Source organism: Myxine glutinosa, chromosome 11 (assembly GCF_964187855.1).
Source record: "Myxine glutinosa chromosome 11, kmMyxGlut1.1, whole genome shotgun sequence".
Classification (NCBI taxonomy): domain Eukaryota; kingdom Metazoa; phylum Chordata; class Myxini; order Myxiniformes; family Myxinidae; genus Myxine; species Myxine glutinosa.
Window position 1 is genome coordinate 77,888,168 of NC_136271.1, and position 26,591 is coordinate 77,914,758.

At 45.3% G+C, this 26,591-nt stretch overlaps 1 protein-coding gene across 3 annotated transcripts in view; it reads left to right on the forward strand.

Moving 5' to 3' along the window:
* The window catches only part of LOC137414179 (gamma-2-syntrophin-like), a 492,304-nt gene that overhangs the window by 375,260 nt on the left and 90,453 nt on the right, over positions 1-26,591 (forward strand). For all 3 annotated transcript variants that reach the window (XM_078786810.1, XM_078786808.1, XM_078786809.1), the window contains 2 exons: positions 1,894-1,996; positions 16,309-16,397. In XM_078786810.1, coding sequence (XP_078642936.1) covers positions 1,894-1,996; positions 16,309-16,397 — 192 coding nt within the window. The remainder of the gene's footprint in view (positions 1-1,893; positions 1,997-16,308; positions 16,398-26,591) is intronic.

Consider the following 26,591-nt stretch of genomic DNA (forward strand, 5'->3'; position numbering starts at 1 on the left):
TTGGCTGCGAAGTGCAGCATTAGTGTTGCTCTTGCATGCCAGAATCACTTTGATGTCGTACACTTCCTAAAGATCACACTGAAGTAGAGGAAGGCCAATTTTTCGATATCAATGATTAAAAGCTGATGTGCTGCACCTTGCCAAACATGAATGTGTTATATACACCCAAAGTAGCATCGCTGACGCCATATATTTGGCGTCTACAATTTTATGCAAGTCCTGCTGAGTTAAAAACAAAAGCCAAGTTGTATATGTTAGTGACTTCAATAGCCAGAATGTAGATCGGGCTAGGCCGAGCCAAACCCCGATGGGGAGCAACTTCTGGACTAGGCATCAAATGATGATCTCCTCCTTGTCCACCACCGCAAGCAAAGTGACACGTTTTTCTCTGACAGATGGAAGCATGATTATTTTCTATGGTTATTGGCCTGGTGTTGGCTTTACGGTTCAGGTGGCTGGCTTAAGATCCTAGGGTCTTGACTTCAAGCCCCCTGTCGTGCCGAGGAATTAACACCAGACGCGTCGACTCTGCCCGTCATCCTTCCGAGGTTGGCAAAATGAGTACCAGCTCCCTGGTAAGTGGGAATTCCATCAGCAGCACAGCTGCTCCCCTATAAAATTATGCAGCCAAGGAGCCACAGGCTGCATATAAATAAATAAATAAATTATAGGGTTAGATCAGTAGACAGACATCCTCAGCTAGCTGGCTGACCTCCCACATATAACCAAAACCAACTTCTGTAATCCACATTGGTCTCCAACTTCCAGTGATTTAAAAGATTTCAAAAGCCCTTGTTGCACGTCTGCCAGGAAAACTGGAACACCTGTGAAAACTGAAAACACAGATATTTCACTTCATTGCTTTTATATTGAGAAAGTTCAAAACAGTTTCTGCAATGGCTTGTTCAAAGCCAAAAGTGCATCCATGTAACACAATTACAGGCCTGTGTTCTTTCCATGCCTGCATTCAGAATGTGCTGCACTGACTGCTTCAGGAGGTTCAAACATGTGATATCCAGATATCACAGTCAACCAATAAAGCTGTTAAAGCATCTTGCCGCATTGTGCTGTCAATTATATGGAGTTCCTCTTTCAAAACAATAATTTTATAATGCATTTGGGTGATTTAACCACTTGCGGAGATCTCAGCATCATGGTTTATCACAAAGTTCTGTACTTGGCCAACCTCTTTTCAACCTGCACATCAATAATCTGCCAGTTACAAAATCACACACGTTAAATCCAGAAGGCATCTGCTGTACAACTCAATCATAACCCTTCTCTCATCTAAAACGTGCAGCTCAAACTTGACTGTGTTTGTCTCATCTAACAATCTTGTGTTGTGTCTTGTGTATTCCTTTGTATGTCCATTTGTGGGAGATGTGTGTGTGGCAACTCCACTACGAGCCTTATATCCTCTTTTTAAAAAATCTTAACATCTTGCCTCAGTCAACTTCACATTAATTAGTTATTTAAATGAGTAAATAGATAAAGATGATTTACACATTCAATGACTCTTGGGAGAAAACAGTATGTTCTCCCGCTAAACAACAGAAGCAGCCAGTTCAAACACTGGATTTATGTTATTAGCAACTTAGCACATAAATGCACATTTAACGTAACCCTTAGGCACACTTTCCTGGGAGACGCAAGCTATTGCAATTCATGTGCAACAGCAGGTACCCGTGATGGCCTTTTTGACCGGCTTTGCACCGGAAGCCATTGTTCCATTCCACAGACTTTAATTGATTATTCTTGATTGCGTCTGTAAGTTTGTTTTTCCGTTATTTCCATTCTGTACTGTCAAACAACTCATTCTCACCCCCTTTATAAACTCATAGGGTTGTGTGCACCCAGCTCCTTCATGTCACCATAGTCTTCCTTCTCTTACAGGTCCAAGTACTGCGTAATGCAGGTGATGAGGTGACGCTGACCGTGATCTACCTAAAGAAGATTCCAGCTTTTCTCAAGTTACCTCTAATTGAGGAAGTATATTGTGAGTCACAATACATGGAATTTACTGACAGTGTTCACTGGTTATATTATCATTAACTAGGAAAAGTGCCTGTACCTTGTGATGGGAAAAGCAAGCAATAGCCCCAGCGACAACAACAACAACACAACATGCATTTTAAGGCCATTTTCCCTGCTAGAGTGGGGGTTAGCCTTGCGGTCCCCATGACAATCTTCTCCATCTTGCCCTATTTTCTGCATCTCTCCTTGTTAACCCCCTTGCCCACATTTCTTCTTCCACCATCTTCAGCCAAGTCTTTCTCGGTCTTCCCCGTCTTCTACTTCCTTCTACATTCATTTCCATCACTCTTCTCAACCAGTCACTTTCATCCTTCCTCAACACATGACCAAACCATCTCAACCTGTTCCTCTTCACAGCATCAATCACAGGCTCTATTCCCATCATCTTTCGCAATTCATCATTTGTCTTCCTCTCTCTCAACGATACTCCGCACATCCGTCGAACCATTCGCATTTCCACCCTTTCCAACCTTCGTTGCTGCTCTACGTTCATTACCCATGTCTCGCTCCCATAAATCATAACACTTCTCACACATACAGCATACACCTTTCCTTTCAGCTTCAACGACACTCCCCTCCTCGACAGCACGCCACTCAGTTCCCGAAACTTCTTCCATGCACATCTCACTCAAGCAACCGTTGCCGAGTCTGATCCACCTTCTCCATTCAGCATGTCTCCGAGGTAGCAAAATATTTTCACACCTTCCAGCTTCCCGCCGTCTCCAAGATCCAACTCAACATTTCCTCCATGTGCAGCTCCCTCTGTGCACACCTGACATTTGAATGTAGCTGCCACACTGGTTCATGAGCCTCTCAGACCACTACATTTTTGATGAACCCACTCAGCGCACATTGTACATTGAATGGAGTTCACTCCGACACCCTTCCTGCACACAGCACAGGGCCACTTCCCAGTTCTTTCCACCTCACCACATGCTTTACCACTTGCCATCACCTTCGTCTTTCCAATATTCACCTTCAGACCTTTTGTCTCCATACATTCCTTCCACTTGTTCATCTTTTCCTTCAGTCCATCCATACTTTCCACAATCAACACCAGATCATGTGCATACAACAACTCCCATGGTAAACCCTCCTTTACGTTCTGAGCCAGCACCTCCATCACAGCTACAAATAGTAGTGGACTTAGTACCGACCCCTGCTGCACTCCCAACTTCACCTCAAACTCACCACTGTTCCCATCCTTCGTCCTTACAGCTGTGCCCGCTCTTTTGTACATTGCCATCACGACTCTGATCAACCATCCCTCCACTTCTAACTTCCTCATTGCCCATGTCAATACTTTGCGTGGAACCCTATCGAATGCTTTCTCCAGATCAACAAACCCAGGAAACAACTTCTTCCTCTTCTCCATGTACTTCTCCTGCAACTGCCTAACAATAAAAAGTGCGTCTGTCGTTCCTCTTCCTGGCATAAATCCAAACTGCATTTCATCGATCTTCACTTTCTTCCTTATCCTCCTCTCCAACACCCTTTCCAATACCTTCATTTGATGCTCCAATAACTTTATCGCTCGGTACGAGCCACACTCTAGAGGGTCACCTTTTCCCCTTGTATAGAGGGACGAGGGTACTCAGTTCCCAACCACTGGAATGCGGCCTTCTTTCACCGCCAGATTAAAGATCTCTGTCATTCTCTTCACACCCCAACTTCCTGCTGCCTTCAACATATCTCCCACAACTCCCATCGGCCCTCCCGCTTTTTTACTCTTCATTGCTTTTATTGCTTCCTCAACTTCCTTCTCAGTTATCTTCTCTGCCGGTCCTAAAACTGGGTTACTCTCTATGTTGCCATCCCATTCATTCTCTGTATTCAACAACATTTCCATATATCTTTTCCATTTTCCTTTAATTCCATCTGGGTCCACAACGATTTGTCCCACTTCATCCTTCAAGCAACTCACCCCCATCACATCACAACTCTCTTTCGCTATCTGCTTTGCAATCCTGAATACTGCTCTCTGATCCTTTTCCGAATCCAAGCGTTCTCCGAACATTTTCCTACATGCCTCCTGCGCCTTTGCTACCTCTTTCTTTGCAGCCTTCTTGGCTGCATTATAACTTTCCTGCTCTGCTGTTTCTGCTCCCGTACCCTTCGCCTTCTGCCACTCCTTGAACTTCTTCCTCTTCTCGTCAATCCTCTTTCCAACTTCATCATCCCACCACCACGTTTCCGAGTGCCTCGGTGGTCCTTTTGTCCATCCACATACCTCACCAACGGCTCCCAACCGACTAGCTTTCATTGACATCCAACCACTTTCAAGCTCAACCACATCATCCTCTACCCTACTCAGCCTCTCTTTTAATGCCTTCCTTAAGGTGGGTTTTCACGGGACACGCGAACGGTTCGCGAAGGATGCAAATGTCGAAAAAATGGCAAAATCCAACATTCGTATTTTAGGCTCCAAAAGTTCGCCAAACATGCGCGGGCGTTCGGAAGCATCGTCAATTGTTCGCAGGAGTCGTTTTTTGTTCGGCGGGTATTTCAAAAATACCCGGGGACAAAATAAAGGGAGGGGGAGACAAGATGGGGAGAGAGAGGGATGCACACCAGCACCACAGTAGAGATCAGGGACATTGGGAGATCTGTTCAAAGGGAGAGGGCTGGGTGTGGGGGGGGGGGGGGTGGGGGGGAAGGGGGAGGGAAGGGGTACACGGTACAAAACAAATTGACACGACAAGGAATTTCAGGAATGAAGTCGGGGATTGAAAGATGTGGATTTGAGGATGTATTAACGGGGGTAGAAAAGATCAAGGTTTTGGATGGGGTATTGCTTGCTTAAAAATATTGCTTGCTTTTCCCATCACTGAGTACTATCGCTTGCTTGTCCTGTCACTCAGGAATATTTCTTGCTTTTCCTGTCGCTGGGGCTGGAATGTAGGGACAATGACAGGGAGATCAGGAGAAGTGGTGGAAGTATTGGTCAGAAGAAGAGTGGACATATGTTGTGTGCAAGAGACGAGATAGAAGGGAAGTGGTGTGAGAATGGTGAAGGGTAGGCAGGGACAGAAGTACAAGTTTGTGTGGCAAGGGTGCCCGGAGGGCGTGAATGGTGTTGGTGTCCTGTTTTCTGAGGAGTTTGCAGACAGTGTGGTGAGTGTGACTAGAGTGAGTGATAGGTTGATGATGGTGAAAATGGTGATTGGAAAGCTCTTGGTGAACGTCATCTCGGGATATGCTCCTCAGGTTGGTCGAAGCGATGAAGAGAAGGACAAGTTCTGGTGTGCGATAGAGAAGCTGATGGAAAACGTGAAAGATGAGGAAGTTGTTGTGGTAGGAGGAGACCTAAATGGACATGTGGGAAGGAGTATGGATGGTTTTGACGGAGTTCATGGGGGTTACGGATATGGTGTGAGAAATGGAGAAGGTGAAAGGATTTTGGAGTTTGCTGATGGAGCTGATTTGTTGATTTGTAATACTCAGTTCCAGAAAGAGGATAATAAGCTTGTTACATACACGTCAGGTGGGTCGACGACAACCGTTGACTACCTGATGGTGCGTAGGCGAGATAGGGGGCACCTCCGGGACACAAAGGTGATCCCGGGGGAGGAGGCTGTTTCACAGCACCACTTGGTTGTCTGCGACGTAAGGGTGAAAGGTGCGAGGAGAGCTCGGCGGGTGAAGTACCAACCGAGAATGAAGGTGTGGAGGTTGAAAGAGGTGACAGTAAGGGAGGCATTAAAAGAGAGGCTGAGTAGGGTCGAGGATGATGTGGTTGAGCTTGAAAGTGGTTGAGCTTGAAAGTGGTTGGATGTCAATGAAAGCTAGTCTGTTGGGAGCCGTTGGTGAGGTATGTGGATGGACAAAAGGACCACCGAGGCACTCGGAAACATGGTGGTGGGATGATGAAGTTGGAAAGAGGATTGACGAGAAGAGGAAGAAATTCAAGGATTGGCAGAAGGCGAAGGGTACGGGAGCAGAAACAGCAGAGCATGAAAGTTATAAGGCAGCCAGGAAGGCTGCAAAGAAAGAGGTAGCAAAGGCGCAGGAGGCATGTAGGAAAATGTTCGGAGAACGCTTGGATTCGGAAGAGGGTCAGAAAGCAGTATTCAGGATTGCAAAGCAGATAGCGAAAGAGAGGTGTGATGTGATGGGGGTGAGTTGCTTGAAGGATGAAGTGGGACAAATCGTTGTCGACCCAGATGGAATTAAAGGAAGATGGAAAAGATATATGGAAATGCTGTTGAATACAGAGAATGAATGGGATGGCAACATAGAGAGTAACCCAGTTTTACGACAGGCAGAGAAGATAACTGAGAAGGAAGTTGAGGAAGCGATAAAAGCAATGAAGGGTAGAAAAGCGGGAGGGCCGACGGGAGTTGTGGGAGATATGTTGAAGGCAGCAGGAAGTTGGGGTGTGGAGAGAATGACAGAGATCTGTAATCTGGTGGTGAAAGAAGGCCGTATTCCAGTGGATTGGGAACTGAGTACCCTCGTCCCTCTATACAAGGGGAAAGGTGACCCTCTGGAGTGTGGCTCATACCGAGCGGTAAAGTTATTGGAGCATGGAATGAAGGTATTGGAAAGGGTGTTGGAGAGGAGGATAAGGAAGAAAGTGAAGATCGACGAAATGCAGTTTGGATTCATGCCAGGAAGAGGAACGACAGACGCGCTTTTCATTGTGAGGCAGTTGCAGGAGAAGTACATGGAGAAGAGGAAGAAGCTGTTTCTTGGGTTTGTTGATCCGGAGAAAGCATTCGATCGGGTTCCACGCAAAGTATTGACATGGGCATTGAGGAAGTTAGGAGTGGAGGAATGGTTGATCAGAGTAGTGATGGCAATGTACAAAAGAGCGCGCACAGCTGTAAGGACGAAGGACGGGAACAGTGGTGAGTTTGAGGTGAAGGTGGGAGTGCATCAGGGGTCGGTACTAAGTCCACGACTATTTGTAGCTGTGATGGAGGTGCTGGCTCAGAACGTAAAGGAGGGTTTACCGTGGGAGTTGTTGTATGCAGATGATCTGGTGTTGATTGCGGAAAGTATGGATGGACTGAAGGAAAAGATGAACACGTGGAAGGAATGTATGGAGACAAAAGGTCTGAAGGTGAATATCGGAAAGACGAAGGTGATGGCAAGTGGTAAAGCATGTGGTGAGGTGGAAAGAACTGGGAAGTGGCCCTGTGCTGTGTGTAGGAAGGGTGTCGGAGTGAACTCCATTCAGTGTACAATGTGCGCTGAGTGGGTTCATCAAAAATGTAGTGGTCTGAGAGGGTCATTAACCAGTGTGGCAGCTACATTCAAATGTAAGGTGTGCACAGAGGGAGCTGCAGATGGAGGAAATGTTGAGTTGGATCTTGGAGACGGCGTGAAGCTGGAAGGTGTGAAAACATTTTGCTACCTCGGAGACATGCTGAATGGAGAAGGTGGATCGGACTCGGCAACGGTTGCTCGAGTGAGATGTGCATGGAAGAAGTTTCGGGAATTGAGTGGCGTGCTGATGATGAGGGGAGTGTCGTTGAAGCTGAAGGGAAAGGTGTATGCTGCATGTGTGAGAAGTGTTATGATTTATGGGAGTGAGACATGGGTAATGAACGTAGAGCAGCAACGAAGGTTGGAAAGGGTGGAAATGCGAATGGTTCGACGGATGTGCGGAGTATCGTTGAGAGAGAGGAAGACAAATGAATTGCGAGAGATGATGGGAATAGAGCCTGTGATTGATGCTGTGAAGAGGGACAGGTTGAGATGGTTTGGTCATGTGTTGAGGAAGGATGAAAGTGACTGGTTGAGAAGAGTGATGGAAATGAATGCAGAAGGAAGTAGAAGACGGGGAAGACCGAGAAAGACTTGGCTAAAGATGGTGGAAGAAGAAATGCGGGCAAGGGGGTTAACAAGGAGAGATGCAGAAAATAGGGCAAAATGGAGAAGATTGTCATGGGGACCGCAAGGTTAACCCCTGCTCTAGCAGGGAAAATGGCCTTTAAAATGCATGTTGTGTTGTTGTTGTATCTATGATTAAGATTGTCAATTTTATTCTTAATGGAATGGACGATTTGATGTCTCCATGGCAACTTTTTTAGGGATGTGGGGGTGTATTTTACAAGTTCGTGCTCTGCACAATGTCTTTCTTGTTTGCTTGTTTGTTTTCTTGGTTGGCCAAACTGGTTAAGTACATTGAATGAGGATGGCAGGACCATCATATACTGTATGATCATATTATTGTATCACAGCAGGTTACTGGTTCATTTGTACACTGGGAATGCTGTAGGGACCAACTTAATTGAATGTCTCCTGGCCGTCATGCCCTACGGCTGGTTACAGCAGGAGTATAGAATTTGTCCAGGATGCTGGCACACAATGGCCTCCTCTCACAAAAATAACTGTGGGATCTTTAATGTCCAACAGAAAATCCTGTAATATTGGACCCCAACTTAGTCTATTTATTGTTGCAATGCCCTTCCTGTGATGTACCAGTGTGACTGTTTATAGTTACGTTAGTAATTGGTGACTATGCTACCTCTGACCTTTCTGTAAGGCCTCTGTATTTATGTGTCTGGCAAGTTGAACTATGGCTAATTGTGATATTCAGTATATTAACACTGCTCAAACCTGGATTATAATTCATGTCATTTTATCAGAAAAACAAAGGAACGTAGACAGGTAAAGGGCATTCCGTCCACTATGCTTGTTCCATCTCCACGTTTATGTGATGTATTTGATCACTTTGCTCACACAGGTTGGGCCCATAATACTCGTCCAAAAAGGTTTTTATTCTGGAATGGATTCATTTATGTTCACGTGATTGCAGATACCAGCAGGATTTAATGGGAACACGTCTTCCGTAAACGATGAATGATGAATCGTTTGTTTCAAATGAATAGATTTCATATTCCTGAAACAAATAAGTCTCTTTATTCAGCATGTTGAGCATTTTAATGGTCCAATATTACCTTTTTGTATGCGTTGTCAGTTTTGGACGTCATAACATTATCGTCCTCAAACACAGATATTTTGCTTTTTCAATGAACACGGTAGGATTGATATTGGATAACTTTGAACTATTTTATTCATAAAGCAGAATAATGAACGCTTGACAAATTCGGTCTTGAACCACATCATCCATGTAACATACCTTACAATTTGCAAGTACTCCGCAAGTACTCCATGTCTTACTGCATGTGGATGTGATCACTCTTTGGGAACTTTTGCTGCGATTGTGCAACAGCGACCAGAGCACTTCCGTCTTGATCGCGAGTGTCATGATGTATGTGTATTTCCTTCGGTGTGTTTTAGTTTGATCTAAGGTCTTGATTTCTTCTTTAATTTGTAACTTGCTGTTTATCTGCAGATATTTATCCTCCACCCGAAATCAATGAAGGGCTGGATTATTTTTTTCTTTGTTCCTCCTCCCCTCCATCCTCCACTTAAATGAATTCTGGCCGCTAACCATTCGAACGCTCTGGAATCCCTCTATGCATGCATGCATATGTGTATTATGCATTGGTATATGGAAAGGGGGGGGGGGGGGGATCCATAGCTTGACTGTGCTAAGTGTAACATGGACCGTGTGTTTCGAGTAGGATTCCTCTGGTTAGATTGCTGTGCATGAGGGACCTGTCAGAGTAAATCATCTTGTTACACCTGATGCTGAGGAGGCAGCATATGTAACTTCTAGACTGTATAGTCAGGGTAAAGTTGTATCCGTAAACAGCTTCTGTTAGTGAGTGGGGCCAGGTGATGACTTTTGGCCACAAAAAGGCATACAGGAAAGCTAAACGCGTAAAAAGGACACTGATGTGAATTGTTAGCACATGTGTACAAGCGATCTGGTGTAGTGTGCTGTGGAGCCCCAGAAGCGAGGATAGACCTTTGGTATATTCGGGCTGCCCCGTGGGCAGGACAGCCCGGGGGATGACACCTCCCATGAACAGTGGGAGGCTATTCGCGGGCCAACGGCAGAAAAAGGTGGTCCCAGGGTATGGAGGACATGCCGGAAGACACGGTGTGAAGAAGCTGTGGAAAGGTACAAAGAGAGTCAAAAGGGCTGGATCTGGACACACACATACAGACTAGTAATGGGACCTGGAACAAAGAATATCGTGCTCTGTTGAGTTTTTCCTCTGCTTTTTTGCTCAATCTTGCTGCCTTATTTTGGTGATGGCTCTCTTGGTATCTGGTTCTCATTACCTACACTGCATCCTGAACGAGCTGCACCATCATCCTGCACATCATACTGTAGTGGAATAAATGTGTTCACAAATAATAGAATGTCCACACCTTGTCCACCATGTAAAGATTTAATCCAAAGGAGAAAGCTCACTCGATGAAAAGGTTACAACACAATACACCAAACTTAGCCTGCTCGAACAACAGCAAAACGACGGATCGAGCAGGTCTTCTGATGATTCTGGTGAGTTCAGTCCTTATATAGAATTTGAGGCAAGGATTTTCTTCTGATCTTAGCAAGAACAGTAGAGCGGATAGGGGGAAGAATCGTGCACATTTTGATAAAAGCATCAAACTTGGGACATATCATCAGTAGGCCATTACAATAAAAAATAGATATAGTGCCATCCCAGTTTTGGCCTATAACGGCTGTGGCGGCCATTTTTTTTAAAAATGAGGATTTTTTGCCTTCCATGAGGATTTTTTAAAAAATGGCCACCGTCTAATACTAAAATACCATATAACTCAACAACCAAGAAGCCTAGAATCTTAATTCTGGTGCCTATATATCGGTTTTTGTGGTCATATAATTCAAAGAAGGCAATAATGAGTATGTGTGATCACGTCCTGTACCACTTTTGGAACATAGGTGCCCTTTTCCAGTTTACAGAGACACAACATTTGGCGGTCTTAGTATTGCTTTATTTTGTATTGATGAAATATAAGATACCTGTACCGTAAATTAAACTTATAGTGCAATAAAAAATAACAGTCAAAACAAATACGAAGCCGAGTTACTTATTGTTGTCGATACCAATGTGTGCCATGAGTCAGTTAGGCTTGCCATCAAATGTGAAATGCCAGATATCACATGAAATAATCATGGCAAGAACCCCCACATTCGCATCCATTGTTGAGACTGCAGAAGCAGCATGTCCAGAGTAGAATGACCTGGTCTGAATCCAAATTGATGATCAGAGATCAACCCATTGGAGAAGAGGAAGGATTTGATATCCAAAGCAATGATGGATTCCATGACTTTGCTGATAATTGGGAGCAGGCTGATTGGTCGGTAGTTGCAAGGATCTGTTTTTGCAAGGATTTTAGGACCCGTGGGCTGATGCCGTCTGGTCCAGTTGCAGAATCAGAGTCTCGGTTTGACAGAAACTTCTCCACCTTGTCAGGAGAGAAGGACATAGAGTCCAGGGGCAGCTGGGTTCGACTGGGTAAGGTGGGAACAGAGAGAGATGGGTTTGGGACACAATATTTTGAGGCAAACACAGAGTTGAGGCATTCGGCTTTGTCACGTGCGGTGTCAACTGTGTAGCTGTTTGAGGTAAGGGAGGGGGTGGAGGGGGAACAAACACCAGAAACAGATTTGTCCAGACACCACCAGGATTTGGAGGAGGGAGACAGGTTTGAGAGTTCAGTCTTGAGAGTAGATATATATTGTTTCCTGGCTCTCCTGAGGGTAGACACACACTGGTTCCGAGGTTTGTGAAAAGAACGGAGATTGCCTTCCGTTGGATTTGCCTTCCATGAGGAGAAGACAAGTTGTTTCAGGGACCTCACCACAAGATTCAGTGTACCATGGATGGGAGGAAGGGTAAGACAACTGAAGACGAGATGGGATAAATCTGTGCATGAGAGAGAGCAGTTTGCTTTGGAAGAATTCCCAGGAAGAGTTGATGCCAAAGGCAGGAGAGATGGCAGACCAGTCCAGATGATTGATGTCTGCTTGAAGACCGTGCCAGTCGGCCTGAGTGAAATGCCAGACTCGTCGGCGCTGAGGAGGCTCTCTGAGAATGGCCAGAGAGATGTCCACTTTAACAAGCACATGATCAGATGAACCGATTGGAGCAGAAGAAGAGCAGTCGACATTTGCAGGGAAGTTTGTCATAACCAAGTCTAGAAGAGAAGATGCTCCGTTGACTGAGATCCGGATCGGGAAATTGACAGATTGTGTCAGTCCCAGTTGGTCGCAGAAGTGCTTTGCTGAGGAGCCATGGCTGGTGAGATAGGTGAAAGAGCTGGCATGATGACAGTTGAAATCACCACATATGAGAAAGAGCGAGTTGGGATGAGTCGATAGAAGTTGGTCCATGTTGTCAGACAGCGAGATGTAGATGGAGTCATCACTGTTTGGTGGACGGTACAGAAGACGTATGAACAAAAGGTGGGAGCGGAGGGGAAGCCATAGCCAGAGGTACTCCTGGGGGTGGGGTGGAGAGCGGGCAGTGTAGGGAGAGTGAGGAAGAGAGTTTTTGATAAAGATAGCAACCCCACCACCAGGACGAGGCTCAGGTCTATCATAACGGAGGAGGCAGTAACCAGGGAGAGATATTAAGGAATCAGAGACATCTTGAAGGAGGAAAGTTTCTGTTAAGCAGATTAAGTCTGGTTTGTCAGAAGCAACCTGAATGGAGAGATCAGTCAGGTTTGAGCGAAGGCCCCAGATGTTTGAGGTCCATACCGTTAAGGAAGACGAAGGGGGAGCATCGGATACAGGACAGAGGAGGGGAGGAGTAGGGTAAGATGAGGAAGAGGAGGAGGTCGTGAGAGCTGTTTTAGTGTGTGGGAGATTTCCGAAGAGCTAAAGAGCTGTTCTCCTGCCTCTGTATGAAACATGAAAGTTTATAAGATATTCAGCACAAGGCTCTTGGCTAAGCCTTCCACAAAGACAATCATGGCTGTTAAAGAGCTGAGTTATGATGTCTCGTCTATGGATTAAGGAGACCTCACTCGGCAGTCAGAGCATGCATTTGATGATAAGCTTATGATAAGTGGTATCTTTGATGAATGCATATAGAAATGGATTTGCTTTCCAAATTCAATGAGAATTTGCCGGTTATCTTTCCGAACCCGTTAACCCTCTTATTCATTAGCGCTGAATCATATCTGCTCAGCATTGGTGACAGTAATTTGCTGAACACTTGACATTTATCTGGAAAAGAGAAAGGAATGGTCATCAATCTAAACAGTCATTCATTCCACATAAACTCCGTCTTTCACTGCGTTAATAAATATTTCAAATCTTGTTCCTCTTGATTCAGTTATTTCAGTGCATTTTGAAATGTTATTTCCTTGAATCCATTGACCTCCATCTTATTTAAGATCTGACAAGTCTTCCATGAAAGAATAATATTTCTGCAACTGCTGCAACTTTTCCTTCCATGCAAGTTAAATAATCTTGTATTTGGTTCAGAAGCATCAGCTTCCGTTTTGATTTTGTTTTCTTATGCTGTCAGTGCACCGTCTACTGCTTTCTTTTTCTTTCTTTCTTTTTCTCTCTCTTTCTCTCTCTCTCTCTCTCTCTGTCTCTGTCTCTGTCTCTGTCTCTCTGTCTCTGTGTCTCTGTCTCTCTCTCTGTCTCTCTCTCTCTGTCTCTCTCTCTCTGTCTCTCTCTCTCTGTCTCTCTCTCTCTGTCTCTCTCTCTCCTCTCTGTCTCTCTCTCTCTGTCTCTCTCTCTCTCTCTGTCTCTCTCTCTCTGTCTCTCTCTCTCTGTCTCTCTCTGTCTCTGTCTCTCTGTCTCTGTCTCTCTTTCTCTCTCTCTCTCTCTCTCTCTCTCTCTCTCTCTCTCTCTCTCTCTCTCTGTGTCTCTGTGTCTCTGTGTCTCTCTCTCTGTCTCTCTCTCTCTCTCTCTCTCTGTCTCTCTCTCTCTGTCTCTCTCTCTCTCTGTCTCTCTCTCTCTCTGTCTCTCTCTCTCTCTCTCTCTGTCTCTCTCTCTCTCTGTCTCTCTCTCTCTCTGTCTCTCTCTCTCTGTCTCTCTCTCTCTCTCTCTGTCTCTCTCTCTCTCTCTCTCTCTCTCTCTCTCTGTCTCTCTCTCTCTCTCTCTCTCTCTCTCTCTCTCTCTCTGTCTCTCTCTCTCTGTCTCTCTCTCTCTCTGTCTCTCTCTCTCTCTGTCTCTCTCTCTCTCTGTCTCTCTCTCTCTCTGTCTCTCTCTCTCTCTCTCTGTCTCTCTCTCTCTCTTCTTTCTCTGCCCTTCACCAGGCTGGCCATTTCTGGCAGTGAGTTATCTGGAGAGTGGTGTACCAAGGACAGAAAATTGTAGTTTTGTCAGTGTGACTGTGATAGCTCGTCAACTCTGTATCTAACATGGTGTTAATGGTCATGAGCTAATGCTTGCAAGATGAGTCCCTAGCTTAATGTCCATCCGAGGAACTGTTCACCGATTGATGCATCGGCCTTGCCAAAAACACCAGGCTGACAGTATTGTACAGTTGAGAATCAAATCCAGACAAGAAGGCTCAAAGTCGAGTCACTCCTTTTGAGCCATCATGCCAACACCAGCCCCTATTTCTTCCACATCAACCCATGGATTATTTGCTTTTATTGGCATGTTGGGACAACTCTGGGCTGGCGTACCGCCAGTGAACTGCCACATACTTATTTCGATTTCCTACGGAGTCGGTTCACACAAAAAAACGACCACTTTGGTGTCATTCCAGCAATGGTCAATGTTCTATGAAGCACATTGTCCTTCAGAGACAATGTAAAGCTGGCCATTACATCTGCCGTGTGTGGATGTTGATGATCCCAGATAATATTTCACAACTCTAGGTCTTTGAGCTTATCCTGTGAATGCTTTAAAAATGTAATGTATGGATTAAATATAGGATTTTAAATATTTTATTTAAACACTTCCCACACTATAACTGCCTTGGCAGCCATATGATTGTGGTGCTGCTCCAATATAAAGATGGGATAAAATGATGAGGGATACCAGTCTTGGTAAAGATTTAGTGATGGACTGTCAGTGGATCAGTCCACAATGGATTTTCCCAAACAGGACTTGTGAAAGCCTAAGTTTACCACTGTGGAAAACTAGGTGAAGCTGACACTTCAGGCCTTATCCTTCATGGGGCAAAAGATAATGCTTATGGGTCGATAAAGCCCCATTAGACTTTAATAGTCATGCCCTGAAGTCCTAAATTATTACCTCCGCCACTGAAGGTGGATGGAGGTTATGTTTTCACTCCTCTCTGTTTGTCTGTTTGTCTGTATGTTTGTCTGTCTGTATGTTTGTCTGTAAGTGCAATAACTCCAGAACACTTTCAGCTATCTTTGTCAAAACTTACCAGAAGATTCCGAAGGAAAAAAGTGAGGCTGTCAATGTTATTTGACTATATATATGTCAAAGGTCAAGGTGACAGTGACGTCATTTGCAATTTTCGTCATTTCTGTAAGACTACCACCTGATGTTTTCTCGTCTCTCTGTCTGTCTGTTTGTCTGTTTGTCTGCAAACATGATATCTCAAAAAGTTGTGGATGTATTCGGACTAAATTTGGTGGAGAGGTTGGGTATGTGACAAGGCCGAAATTACTGGATTTTGGTGAAGATCAGGATCGGAGAATTTTTAAAGTCTTTCTTCACCATTGAGAGATCGGGCAAAATGATATGTAGCATTATATCTCAAAAAGATGTGGACGGATTCGGACAAAACTTGGTGGACAGGTTGGGTGTGTGACGAGGAAGAATTGATTCAATTTTGGTGAAGATCACTCGCTATGGCACGGATTCAGTTTGATGTCCTTTTGATCCGTTATTTATTAATTTATTTCTCACAAGGTCATTCATTTACACCAGTGGATTAAATCATAGGACATTGATTGAGTTACACTGACTTCCACGAGAAGCAAGGAAAAGCTGCCATTTCAGGTGTTAACCCTGTATCGGCGAAAAAGTGCTGACCCATTTTTACTCTTTTGCTCTGACGAAGGGTTAACGCCCGAAACATCAGCTTCTCCTTTCTACCTATGGCAGTTAGCTACCACAATCAACGTCCTGTTGATTTGACCTGTTATTCTACCTGTCCGCCAAAGCCAATCGACCCTTGCCTTCACGAGAAAGACTCATTCCTTATTCTACATTCATTTACGCCCAATGCTGCCATTTCCCACACCACCTTCCATGCTGTGTATTTGATCACAAATATTGCTGAAACCCATTTGTGAGCCTTATTCATAATGGGGCAAAGGTACAGTGATTGCATGTGGAGTGGTGAAATGCTTCTCTGATTGGTTACACACAGCTAGTGTTACATTTTCAACCATAATGTTGAGCGAAGAGAACGATAAATGGTGTTAAGGGAATGCCATTGCTTTGTAATTTTATATGGTGAACGCTTTGTTGTTGCTTTATTCGGACAGATACATCGATTCCGAGTGACCTGAGCAGCACTGCATCTTCCCCTCTGTTTGACAGTGGTTTGCACCTGAATAACAACTCCACAAACACGGTAAGGCCCACACGACAATCCCACAATGTGAGCTGGGCAAAGTTTACAATGGCGCCTCAACTCAGGGCCTACTCTCAGAAGAGGCCTGCAACGACCAAAATTGTTTTTTTAAGTGTACACATAACCATATATTTCGATAAAGAATATACATACACTACCGGTCAAAAGTTTTACAACACCTCAATTTTTCTAGTTTTATTGAAATTTACGCAGTTTAATGTCTCCAATGTACTCTGAAATCAAGCATAGAACAAATAAACAATTGGAGATAAAAAAGAAATCATAGAATCATTTTGTATAACAAAATTTAATTTAAATTTTTGACTCAGCAAAGTCGCCACCTTTTGCAGATATAACCGCTGAACACATTCGTGGCATTCTTTCTACAATGCAAATCAAATATTGTTCGGGAGATCTTCCCAACACTGTTGCAGAAGTTCCCACAAACGTGTTGCAGTTGAAGGTTGCTTTGCTTTCACCCTTCTGTCCAGTTCATCCAAAACCAGCTCAATGGGGTTTAAGTCTGGAGACTGTGCTGGCCATTCAATGATTTGAAGCCTACCGTCTTGATCTTTTCCTCGAAGGTAGTTTTGACATAGCCTGGAGGTGTGTTTAGGGTCATTATCTTGTTGTCGGATGAACCCCTGACCAACTGGGTGTATACCAGAGGGTATTGCATGGCGCTGCAAAATGCTGTGGTCGCCCTTTTGGTTCAGGGTGCCAGTCACTCTGTGCAAGTCGCCGACTCTGGATCCAGCAAAAGAGCCCCAGACCATCACGCTTCCTCCTCCATGTTTGACAGTTGGTGTCACACACTGAGGAACCATCCTTTCGCCTACTCAACGGCGTACAAAAACCCTGTGTGATGAACCAAAGATTTCAAATTTTGATTCATCGGTCCATAAGACCTTCTTCCAGTCTTCAGTAATCCACTGGTGGTGCTTCATGGCCCAGGCAAGCCTCTTTTTCTTATTTTGCCATCTCAGCAATGGCTTTCTTACTGCCACTCGACCTGTCAAACCTGCAGCTCGAAGTCTTCTCTTCACAGTTGAAACTGAGACTTGCTTACTTCGACCAGTGTTAAGCTGTGCTTGAAGCTGTTGTCCTGTGAGCCGCCTATCACGCAAGCTGTTGACTCTCAGAAACTTGTCTTCTGATTCTGTTGTGGCTTTGGGTCTGCCAGACCTCTTCCTGTCAGAGTTTCCTCCAGTTTCCAAGTGCCTTTTGATGGTGTAGGAAACTGTACTCACTGACACCTTGGCTTTCTTTGCAATTTCTCTGAAGGAAAGATCTACACTTTTAAGGGTTATAATGGTCTGTCTGTCTTCCTTTGTTAATTGCCTTTTTCTCACCATTATGATAGCTTGCTTACCATCTTTGCAATTTCTCTGAAGGAAAGATCTACACTTTTAAGGGTTATAATGGTCTGTCTGTCTTCCTTTGTTAATTGCCTTTTTCTCACCATTATGATAGCAATATACTACTTCCTGCATGCAATATTATCCAAATAATGCTTCAGAGGGTGTAATAACAGTCTGTTCCGATAGTGCTTTTATACAGACAGGGGGTTTGTAATCAAGTAATCAGCAGAGGTTGGGACACCCGTAGGAATTGTTTGAATCAACTTTCAAGGCTTAATTTACTTATATTGCTGCAGAACAGCTGTAAGTTGTTAACCCATTACTTGTTCCCTGATGAAGGCCTTTTTTTTTTACAATATAACTGCAATTTACATTATTTTCCCGTTTTTGCTAACCTAAACTTTTTTCTTAACCTCGAGCAGTTAGTTTACTGCTTACCTTTGTATCATTTCAGGTTATTCACTGGACATTAAACTCCGTAAATTTCAATAAAAACTGGAAAAATTGAGGTGTTCTAAAACTTTTGACCTGTAGTGTATATATAATTTAATGCTATTTTATTTAACTACTATTTGAATGGTGTATATATAATCATTTACTGGTGTGTGGCATCACTCCACTGTCAACGAAGGGGTCTGCAAATGTGTTTGGCATCAGGGTCACAAATGCTTAATCTGGCCCTGACCATGAGATGTCGTTAGCAAAGCGCAGACAGTTTTGCTCAAACATGGCTGGATATTTTAATCATCTATCAGCCAAGACTCCTGTACGATAGAGAAATGAACCTTAGGTCATCAATAGCAGAAGTGATTGCTGAGTGAAATCAAATTCTCATATGGCAAACATTGGCAAATCTGTCCTTGGTGGCTAAATGTTTAATTTGATTGACTTTCCACTTTAGACAAATTTTATTGATTAAAAACACGAAATTCATCTTCCCAGTCATCTTGTGCAAAAAGTGTGCAATAAATAAATAAACAATGAGCAATAAATCCACTCTGTGTGGCAATTGAATACGTTCGATGAAAACACTCACATCCAATTCCGTGAACCATTTAAGGAATAATTTGCAAAAAAACTCACATAATACAAAACTTCAACATAAAAATAGCATAAAAAACAATGTTACATATACAGTGTATTCTTTGTAAATACCAAATTAAAATTCAAACACAGCAGATCTCTAACAGCATCACCTTCATTAGACTCATGTCGAGGAGTCATTGCATTTCCTCACTGCACAAAGCAAAAATTAGTTTCTAAATATATTAGTTTTAACCTGTGGAAGTCCATGTATTTTATACCTCCCCCCCCTCCCCCCTTCCCATACGTCTTCCCCCCAAGCCCTCTCCCTCCCACAGATCTCCCGATGTCCCTGTTCTCTGCTGTTGTACTTGTGTGCTTCCCTCTCTCTCCCCATCTTGTCTCCCCCTCCCTTTATTGTATGTTTTGTGTGTGTTGTTGTTTTTTGTGACGAATGTTAGCTCTTACACGAGCCTCGATCTTGTATGCAAAAAAAAAAAAAAAAAGTCGAATTCCTCCTGACCAATGAAAGACTAAACAAGGATGGAGAGGGTGATTTACATCGTCAATAATAATCTGAGATTTATAATCTAACACTGAGATAACAATTTGGTGGGTTCACTTTGAAAATAATCTTTATGCCTTTATTTATAAGCATTCTTCTAATTTATCCACAACTTGTCATATCCATGGTAAAAAAATAAAAATAAAAATAAACCAACAAACGATCAGTCGAGAAAGAAACACAGCATATTAGACTCTCCACAGGCCCATGGTGAAAACTCCTAGTCTGTCTTTCTCTCGCAAGGCAGGCCTTCATGCTTGATTTTGTTGACGAAGTGATTCAAAGTACAAACTAGGAAGCATTTAAAAATGCAAACCCTGTCCGCATCCATTTTGTATTCAAACTAAACTTGTGTTATGTCTGTCCTGAGTTTGAAGAAATTTCAGTCTGAAGAAAAGTGAATAAAAGCTTGATTCCTCTTAACTGATTCCTCTTTCTTAGTTAGGTCAGTCTTTTGGGACTGCCATTGGTAACCTGTAACCCAGTGCTACCTGTCGCATGCTCAGGTTATCAGTGACTAAACCGACACCCCTCACTGACTTTGCTAGTGGGGAGGGTGACTGTGACACCCTGCCAGGACCAAAAACAACACCTGGCAAAGGGCAGATGAGCTCCTGTAGGGAGCCAACGGCCATCCAGTAAGGAGATGGTGTCTCCTAAGAAAACACCCATCCGGTTTGGATCATAACAAAGACTTTTAAAATGGTACATGCTGCTTTCTTGCTTGAAAAGGAAAGAGCACGGATAATCCCCATCGATTGGCATCCATGGGGAGGAGGAAATTCCCTGCTGAGTACGGTGAGAAAAGCGGCGCAATTGTTATGACGTCACTGGTACCCAGAGTATCCCAGGAAGTGACGGCACTTCCCTCAAGCTCAGTGGCTGTGTTAAGTGTTTGTCTTGTCAGTATGTCCGTGTGTGTGTGTGTGTGTGTGTGTGTGTGTGTGTATGTGTGTGTGTGTGTGTGTGTGTGTGTGTGTGTGTGTGTCAGCTCTATTACGAGCCTTAGCTCAAGTATAACAAAAAAAAAAAAAAAAACTTTGTCAGCATCCTTTATTACAACCTCATCAAAATATTTTTTTATATATTAAAATCGGATATAAACATGTACTACAGGGAATAATTAACGAAGAAGAGGGAGAGAGCGATCCAGAGAAGAGATGCAGATCGAGAGATCTTGAGAGAGGCAAAAGTCAGACAGCATGCAGTCCACAAAGTCCACATCCGGAGTGCAGGCATCATCAGTCCGGACCCGGAGCTAATCCTCATCCCACCACACTCCTTCAATTGATTGATCACATGGTGATCATTTAGCTGCTAAATTATTCCTGAGTTCATCTCCTCTAATAGTGTAGCAGCATAGCAAACCTGTTGTGCATTTTGTGATACAAGCACCAAATTTGGCACAAATGTACATTAATATGTTGCGAACATTTTCAGATATTGGGCCACTTGAAATTCCGTAATTTTTTTTTTCAAATTTTTTCAAATTTCGTAATTTCAAATTTTTCGGGTGACACCGTCACAATTTCGGTCTTCGAAGCCGGCCGATATAGTGGGGCGGCTTAGCCCAAATATTCAAAAGAATTGTGCATTTTGTGATACAAGCACCAAATTTGGCACAAATGTACATTAATATGTTGCGAACATTGTGTGGTCAGCAATGAAGACGAGAGTCTGAATTACATGTATGCAAAAGACCTTGTGAACCAGTGAAGCAAATACACGGGTAAGCATGAATTAAATCTAGGGCATGATATAATTTCCATGATGTTTACCTCTACACTCAATGGTGGAAGGAGGTAATGTTTTGATCCCAGCTTGTCTGTATGTCTGTTTGTCTGTTAGTCCACAAAATTCCAGACAAAGCTTGTAGTAGTGGTAGTTGTGGTGGTAGTGGTGATAACAGAAATTGTTATATAGAACTGAACTTATATTATTATTATATGCAGAAAATAACTTCATTTCTATATGCCCTGCAGTGGACAGGTTAATTGGTTTATGCACTGAAGGGGTCACCCTGGTGTGCACTGCTGTGTTCTGCCTCACTGAGTTGTTCAGGTATGATGTACTCAGCACAATCTTCCGGTCGGCCCGGAGGTGGGGGTGCGGGGCCTGTCACGGAACGTCAAAACAAACGGCCTGCCGGGGCCGCCCAAAAGTCGGGCGTGAGGGGCGCGTCCACTAATGGAACGCCTCTCACTTCCCAGATCGAGGGCCACGTGGTCAGGAGAACCTCGTCCCTTCCGGTCACACTTTGCCTATCGGCCGGCCTCGAAGACCGAAATTGTGACGGTGTCACCCGAAAAATTTGAAATTACGAAATTTGAAAAAATTTAAAAAAAAAATTACGGAATTTCAAGTGGCCCAATATCTGAAAATGTTCGCAACATATTAATGTACATTTGTGCCAAATTTGGTGCTTGTATCACAAAATGCACAATTCTTTTGAATATTTGGGCTAAGCCGCCCCACTATAATGTTCTATTCTACCTGCCACTAATTATGTGTTAATGGCCTCCCACCTGTAGCATTTATCCATTTAGATTAAAGTACCTCCATTAAGTCCTTCTTTATATATATTGTTGCGGATATGGCATTTGGCCTCCATATCCGCTTGTAAATATTCCCCTATTTCCCCAATACTCCCCAACTATCCCCAATCCCCCATTCCCTAGTCCCATTGTCTGTAAACAACACTCTGTAGAACCGACCTTCCCCCTTTTCCCCCATTAAATGTCGTGCCCAAGGTCCACCGCATCTCACGTAGACAACTTTCGGACATCTTGCTAGTTATTCTTAGTCTATGTCAGTTAAGGACTCGTTTCCATTAATTCTGACTCTTCGTTGCACCAGAATGTGATCGTATGGCACCAGTAGTGAGTTTAGGACCTCCCCATACCTCCTCCCATCTTCCCCATGAAACAACAACCACAACAACTACAACAACAACTACAACAACAACTACAACAACAACTACAACAACAACTACAACAACAGAGGGGCGCGGCGCGGGGAGTGTGCGTCCTCACTCCGGCTCGGTTAGCCGCCATTGCCCATGCGCTCCACGGGGTTACCACGAAGGGGCTGGCTGTCAGCTCCTCGTCAGGGGCGGAGCCCGGTAACCCCCCGCAGCCAGTGAGAAGCGGCGGGCCGATTCCATCTGGGGCGGAGCTAACGAGCCGAGGGCGTGTCACTCCCCGCCGGATATGCGCAGCGACTTACCGGACGTGACGTCAGATGCGCCTCAGCCACGAACGAGAGAACCAGACGCCACCTCGAGCGCTGTGAGACCTCCCGCATCTCTGGACCGGACCGGGTCGATTCTGTCCCTGAGCCAAGGTGCACCTTGAGCCATCGAATACCCGCTTTCCTTGCCATCAATCCCCGTGTGAGTCAGTTTTGTCCTGTTTATCTGTCGTCTGTCGGGGCTAGTATAAGACCGTGTCTAAGTGCCTATCTTCCTATGCTGTCCCTCTCATCCCTGTAATCTAACCTTCCGCCATATTATAACCTCCTCCGGAGGTCTTGAGAACCGTATCCCTGGTGTCGTGTCATTTTAATCACAGCCGTTGTGTCCTTTTCCTTCATTGATCTAGCGTAGCGCGACTCGGCCAAGGTTCGAGTAGAATCGGGTAAACGTGCAGACGCAGTCATACCAAACCGCTCGGTAAACCAACATCCACAACCGTGTCTGTAACAATTGGTGTCAGGAGTGTCGGATTCGAACCTGGGACTAAATTTATTAGGCCCAAATTTTGGAACACCAATTGTACCACTAGGGTAACAATTGGTGTTGGAAGGTAGAATTCGATCCGGAGCGCGTTTCCCGCGCTCGAAATTATAACGGCGAAATTTGATTGTGTTTTACAAAATATAAAAACCCGAATTTTGAAAGTCGCGCTATGGCGGATCAAGACAGCTGGGGTCCGGTAGAGGAGAGTGAGGCAGGGTCGGTCCAGGACCAAATTGAGGGACGCGAGGAGAGCGAAGCAGCGAGGGTAGCAGACGCACAAAATAGCGTCGTTGCGCCCGACGTTGCGGGTGCGCAAAATGGCGCCTTGCTGGTCGCGGCGCCCGCGACCGTGGCAGCGCCCCTGGTGGATCCGAACCTTTTTATGTTGCAAATGAGGGCCCTTATGGAACGAATGGGAGACCAAATTGTGGGAATGAGGGCTCAGGGTGAGCGATTGGAGGGCCAAATGGGGGTAATGAGGGACGAAGCGAGGGGTACCGGTGAGGGGTTAGACAATAATTTTAAGGGATTAGACAAGAAATTTGGGAAATTAGACAATAATTTTAAGGGATTAGACAAGAAATTTGGGAAATTAGACGATAGATTAGGGGAAATACAGGAGGGGTTAATGGGGGTAGAAAACAGAATGGCCGCTCAAGAGAATCAAATGGAAGGGATGCAAAAGGGGTTAGAGGGGTTAGAAAACAGTATGGAAGGCAAATTGAGGGACATGAGGGACCAAGCGGAAAGGGAAGTTAAACAAATGGGGCAGCAGATAGAGGGGGTCAGAATGGGGGTAGAAACCAAACTGGATGCTCACAGGGAGGAAATGGAGCAGATGAGGGTGGCATCTGGGCAGGAGATGCAAGTGATGGGAGAGGAGATCAGAAGAGGGGTGAGTGAGGAGGTCGGAGGAGTGCGCGAGGAGGTGAGGCACTGTAAGGAGCGCATGGAGAAGGAGGTGAGAAAGGGGACTGTAAAATTGCAAAGTGGTATAGAGGAGTTGACGCTGGGAGTAGAACAACTGACAGTGGGACAAAAGGAGTTGGGGGACCAGGTAAAGAAGAACACAGCGGTAATAGAGGGTTTAAAATCGACACAGAAGGAGATGAAAAAGGACGTAGGGGTAATTAAAAAAGAGTGTCAGACGGTACATGAGGACCTGACGAGGAAAATGGACAAGGTGGTAGAGGTGATGGAGGTTAAAGAGCGGGAGGTGCGGGAGCACATAGAAAAAAATAAAGTGGAGTTAGAGGAAGAACTTAAAGGGGCGCACGAAGAGATGAAGGAGGTGAAGCAGAAATTAGAAGAAGTGGAAGAAGGGGTGAGCGAAATTAAGAAGCGAAGGAGAGGGGATAAGAAAGAGATAAAAGAGGAGATAAAAGAATTGGTCCAAAGTCTGTGTTCGGATCGTGATAATGTGCTCATTAACCGGATGAGGGATTCGCAGGTGATGGAGGAGAAGCGAAGAGGAAGAGGACCCGGTGTAAGTGGTGACCAATATGGTCGTGCGTATGATGCGCCAGGGGATTTAAGAAGCTTGGGGGTCGAGATGGACCCGGGTGTTCGTGAGAGGCCGTTGGTGAAGTGTGCGACAGGTCTGGTGTGCGAAAAAGGAGGTGTGCAAGAAAGTCCGACTCTGGGGTGTGTGAGGAAAAAGTGCGTGCCAAGGAGTGAGGGTGCTGGCGAGAGTGAGTCGGTCGTAGCGCGTGTGTGAGGGAGCACATGGAAGCGCGGTGTGGTAAGTGTTACAGAGGGTGTGACGGGAGAGTGTGCGCAGGAGTGTGCACGAGAAAGGTGTGTGACGGACAGGTGCATGAGGAAAGAGTGCGCTGTCAAAGGCAAGGAAGAATGCACACCTGTGGTGAGTGTTACAGAGGGTGTAACGGGAGAGTGTGCGCGAGAAAGGTGTGTGACGGACAGGTGCATGAGGAAAGAGTGCGCTGTCAAGAGTAAGGGTGAGTGCGCTGTCGAGAATGGAGGTGAGAGTAGTGAGAGTGACAAGGAGAGTGAGTTGGTTGTGACAGGTGAGCGAGGATGTACACCTGGGATGGAAGGATGCACACCTGGAATGGTAGAGCGTGAGTGGGAATGCACGCTGGAGTTGGTGGTGAGGCACGTGGTTGGGTGTGCGAATGAGAGCACACCTGTGATTGTCACAGAGGAGGTGACAGAGGAGGGGGCGCGAAGAGGTGTGTTGGTGAGGTGTGCGACCAACGAATGTGTGCCAAAGTGTTCGGTGGTCAGGTGTGTGACCAAGGCTGTGAGTGGAATGAGGGTACCTGGGTGTGTAAGGAAAGGTACGAGGAGCATGGGCACGGCTGGATGTGTGAGCAAGGAACGGGCTGCGGGGTGTAAGCATGCAGGTGAGGCATCGAAGGTAACCGGGTTAGAGGTTAGAGCGACTTTTAGCCGAATCGGGCCCTCGGTGCGTGCTGGGCCTCGCTTTGAACGGCCGCGTCAGTGCTCCACTAGGCGGAGCGGGCGGCTGGACAGGAAGGGTCGTCATGGCGACCACTTTTTGTTGAGGCATTCCGGCAGGTCGAGATCGAGCCATGGGATGGCTCCACGCCGAGATGGTGCGTGGGATCTCGGCCCGGGTAAGCCCCCGTCCCTGCACCGAGTGCGGGACGTATCCAGCCGCTGGCGCAGAACAACCCGCATTCATGGCTTGGCTTTACGAAGCCGGGCTTTGGACAGGAATTGGCGCACCGAGAGGCATTAGTGAGTAGACTGGGTGATGAGGTTAGTGTTTTGGACCCAAAATTAGAAAAAAGCGAAATTTGATGATTGGCAAAGGATTGGCAGTAGTGATTGGCAGATGATGGGTAGTGATTGGCAAATTTTTGATTTGTGGAAATTTGATGTGCAAAATTGGTAGTGAGCGATGGGCCCGGTGGGTAAGGCTGGCATCCCTGCCACCCTTCCCATATGGGGGGGCAAAGGAGCAATAGTTTATGGGGTGTATGGCAGTGAAAACTAGCCCGGGTGGGTTAGGTTATATTGATAGGGATCTAGCGAAGATGACGTTAGGTAACGTTAAGGTTAGTTAGTGACTGATACCTGTAGTGGGGACGCAGGTAGTTTAGTGTGGTTGATAATGACGAGGGAGCGCAATAGTTTAAAGGGACGACTGGGAAGCGCAAGTTTCAGAGGGGAGTAGTTAGATGAGATGATGCTGTGTGAGAATTGAACAGGTGTGATTGCACAGGTGTGCAACTGGACAGGTGTGTGGAGCAGTGTGTGAGTAGTGAGTGTGTGGATCAGCGCGAATGCGCTTGGGGAGAGAAGGGTGCAGGTGGCACCAGGTGTGAGAGCACAGGTGTGCAAGTACAGGTGTGTGGAGAGAGTTGGAGTAAGTGGTACGGAGTGGTGTGCATGGTGCGAAGGTGTGGATGGGGGAAGAGTGGACCCCTTTCACGAGTACCCGGGGCGGGTAGTGTAAGTGTTAGGTAGAGGGTATAGGTAAATTGTGGTTGGATATTGGCATTTGTGGTGCGGTTGCAGAA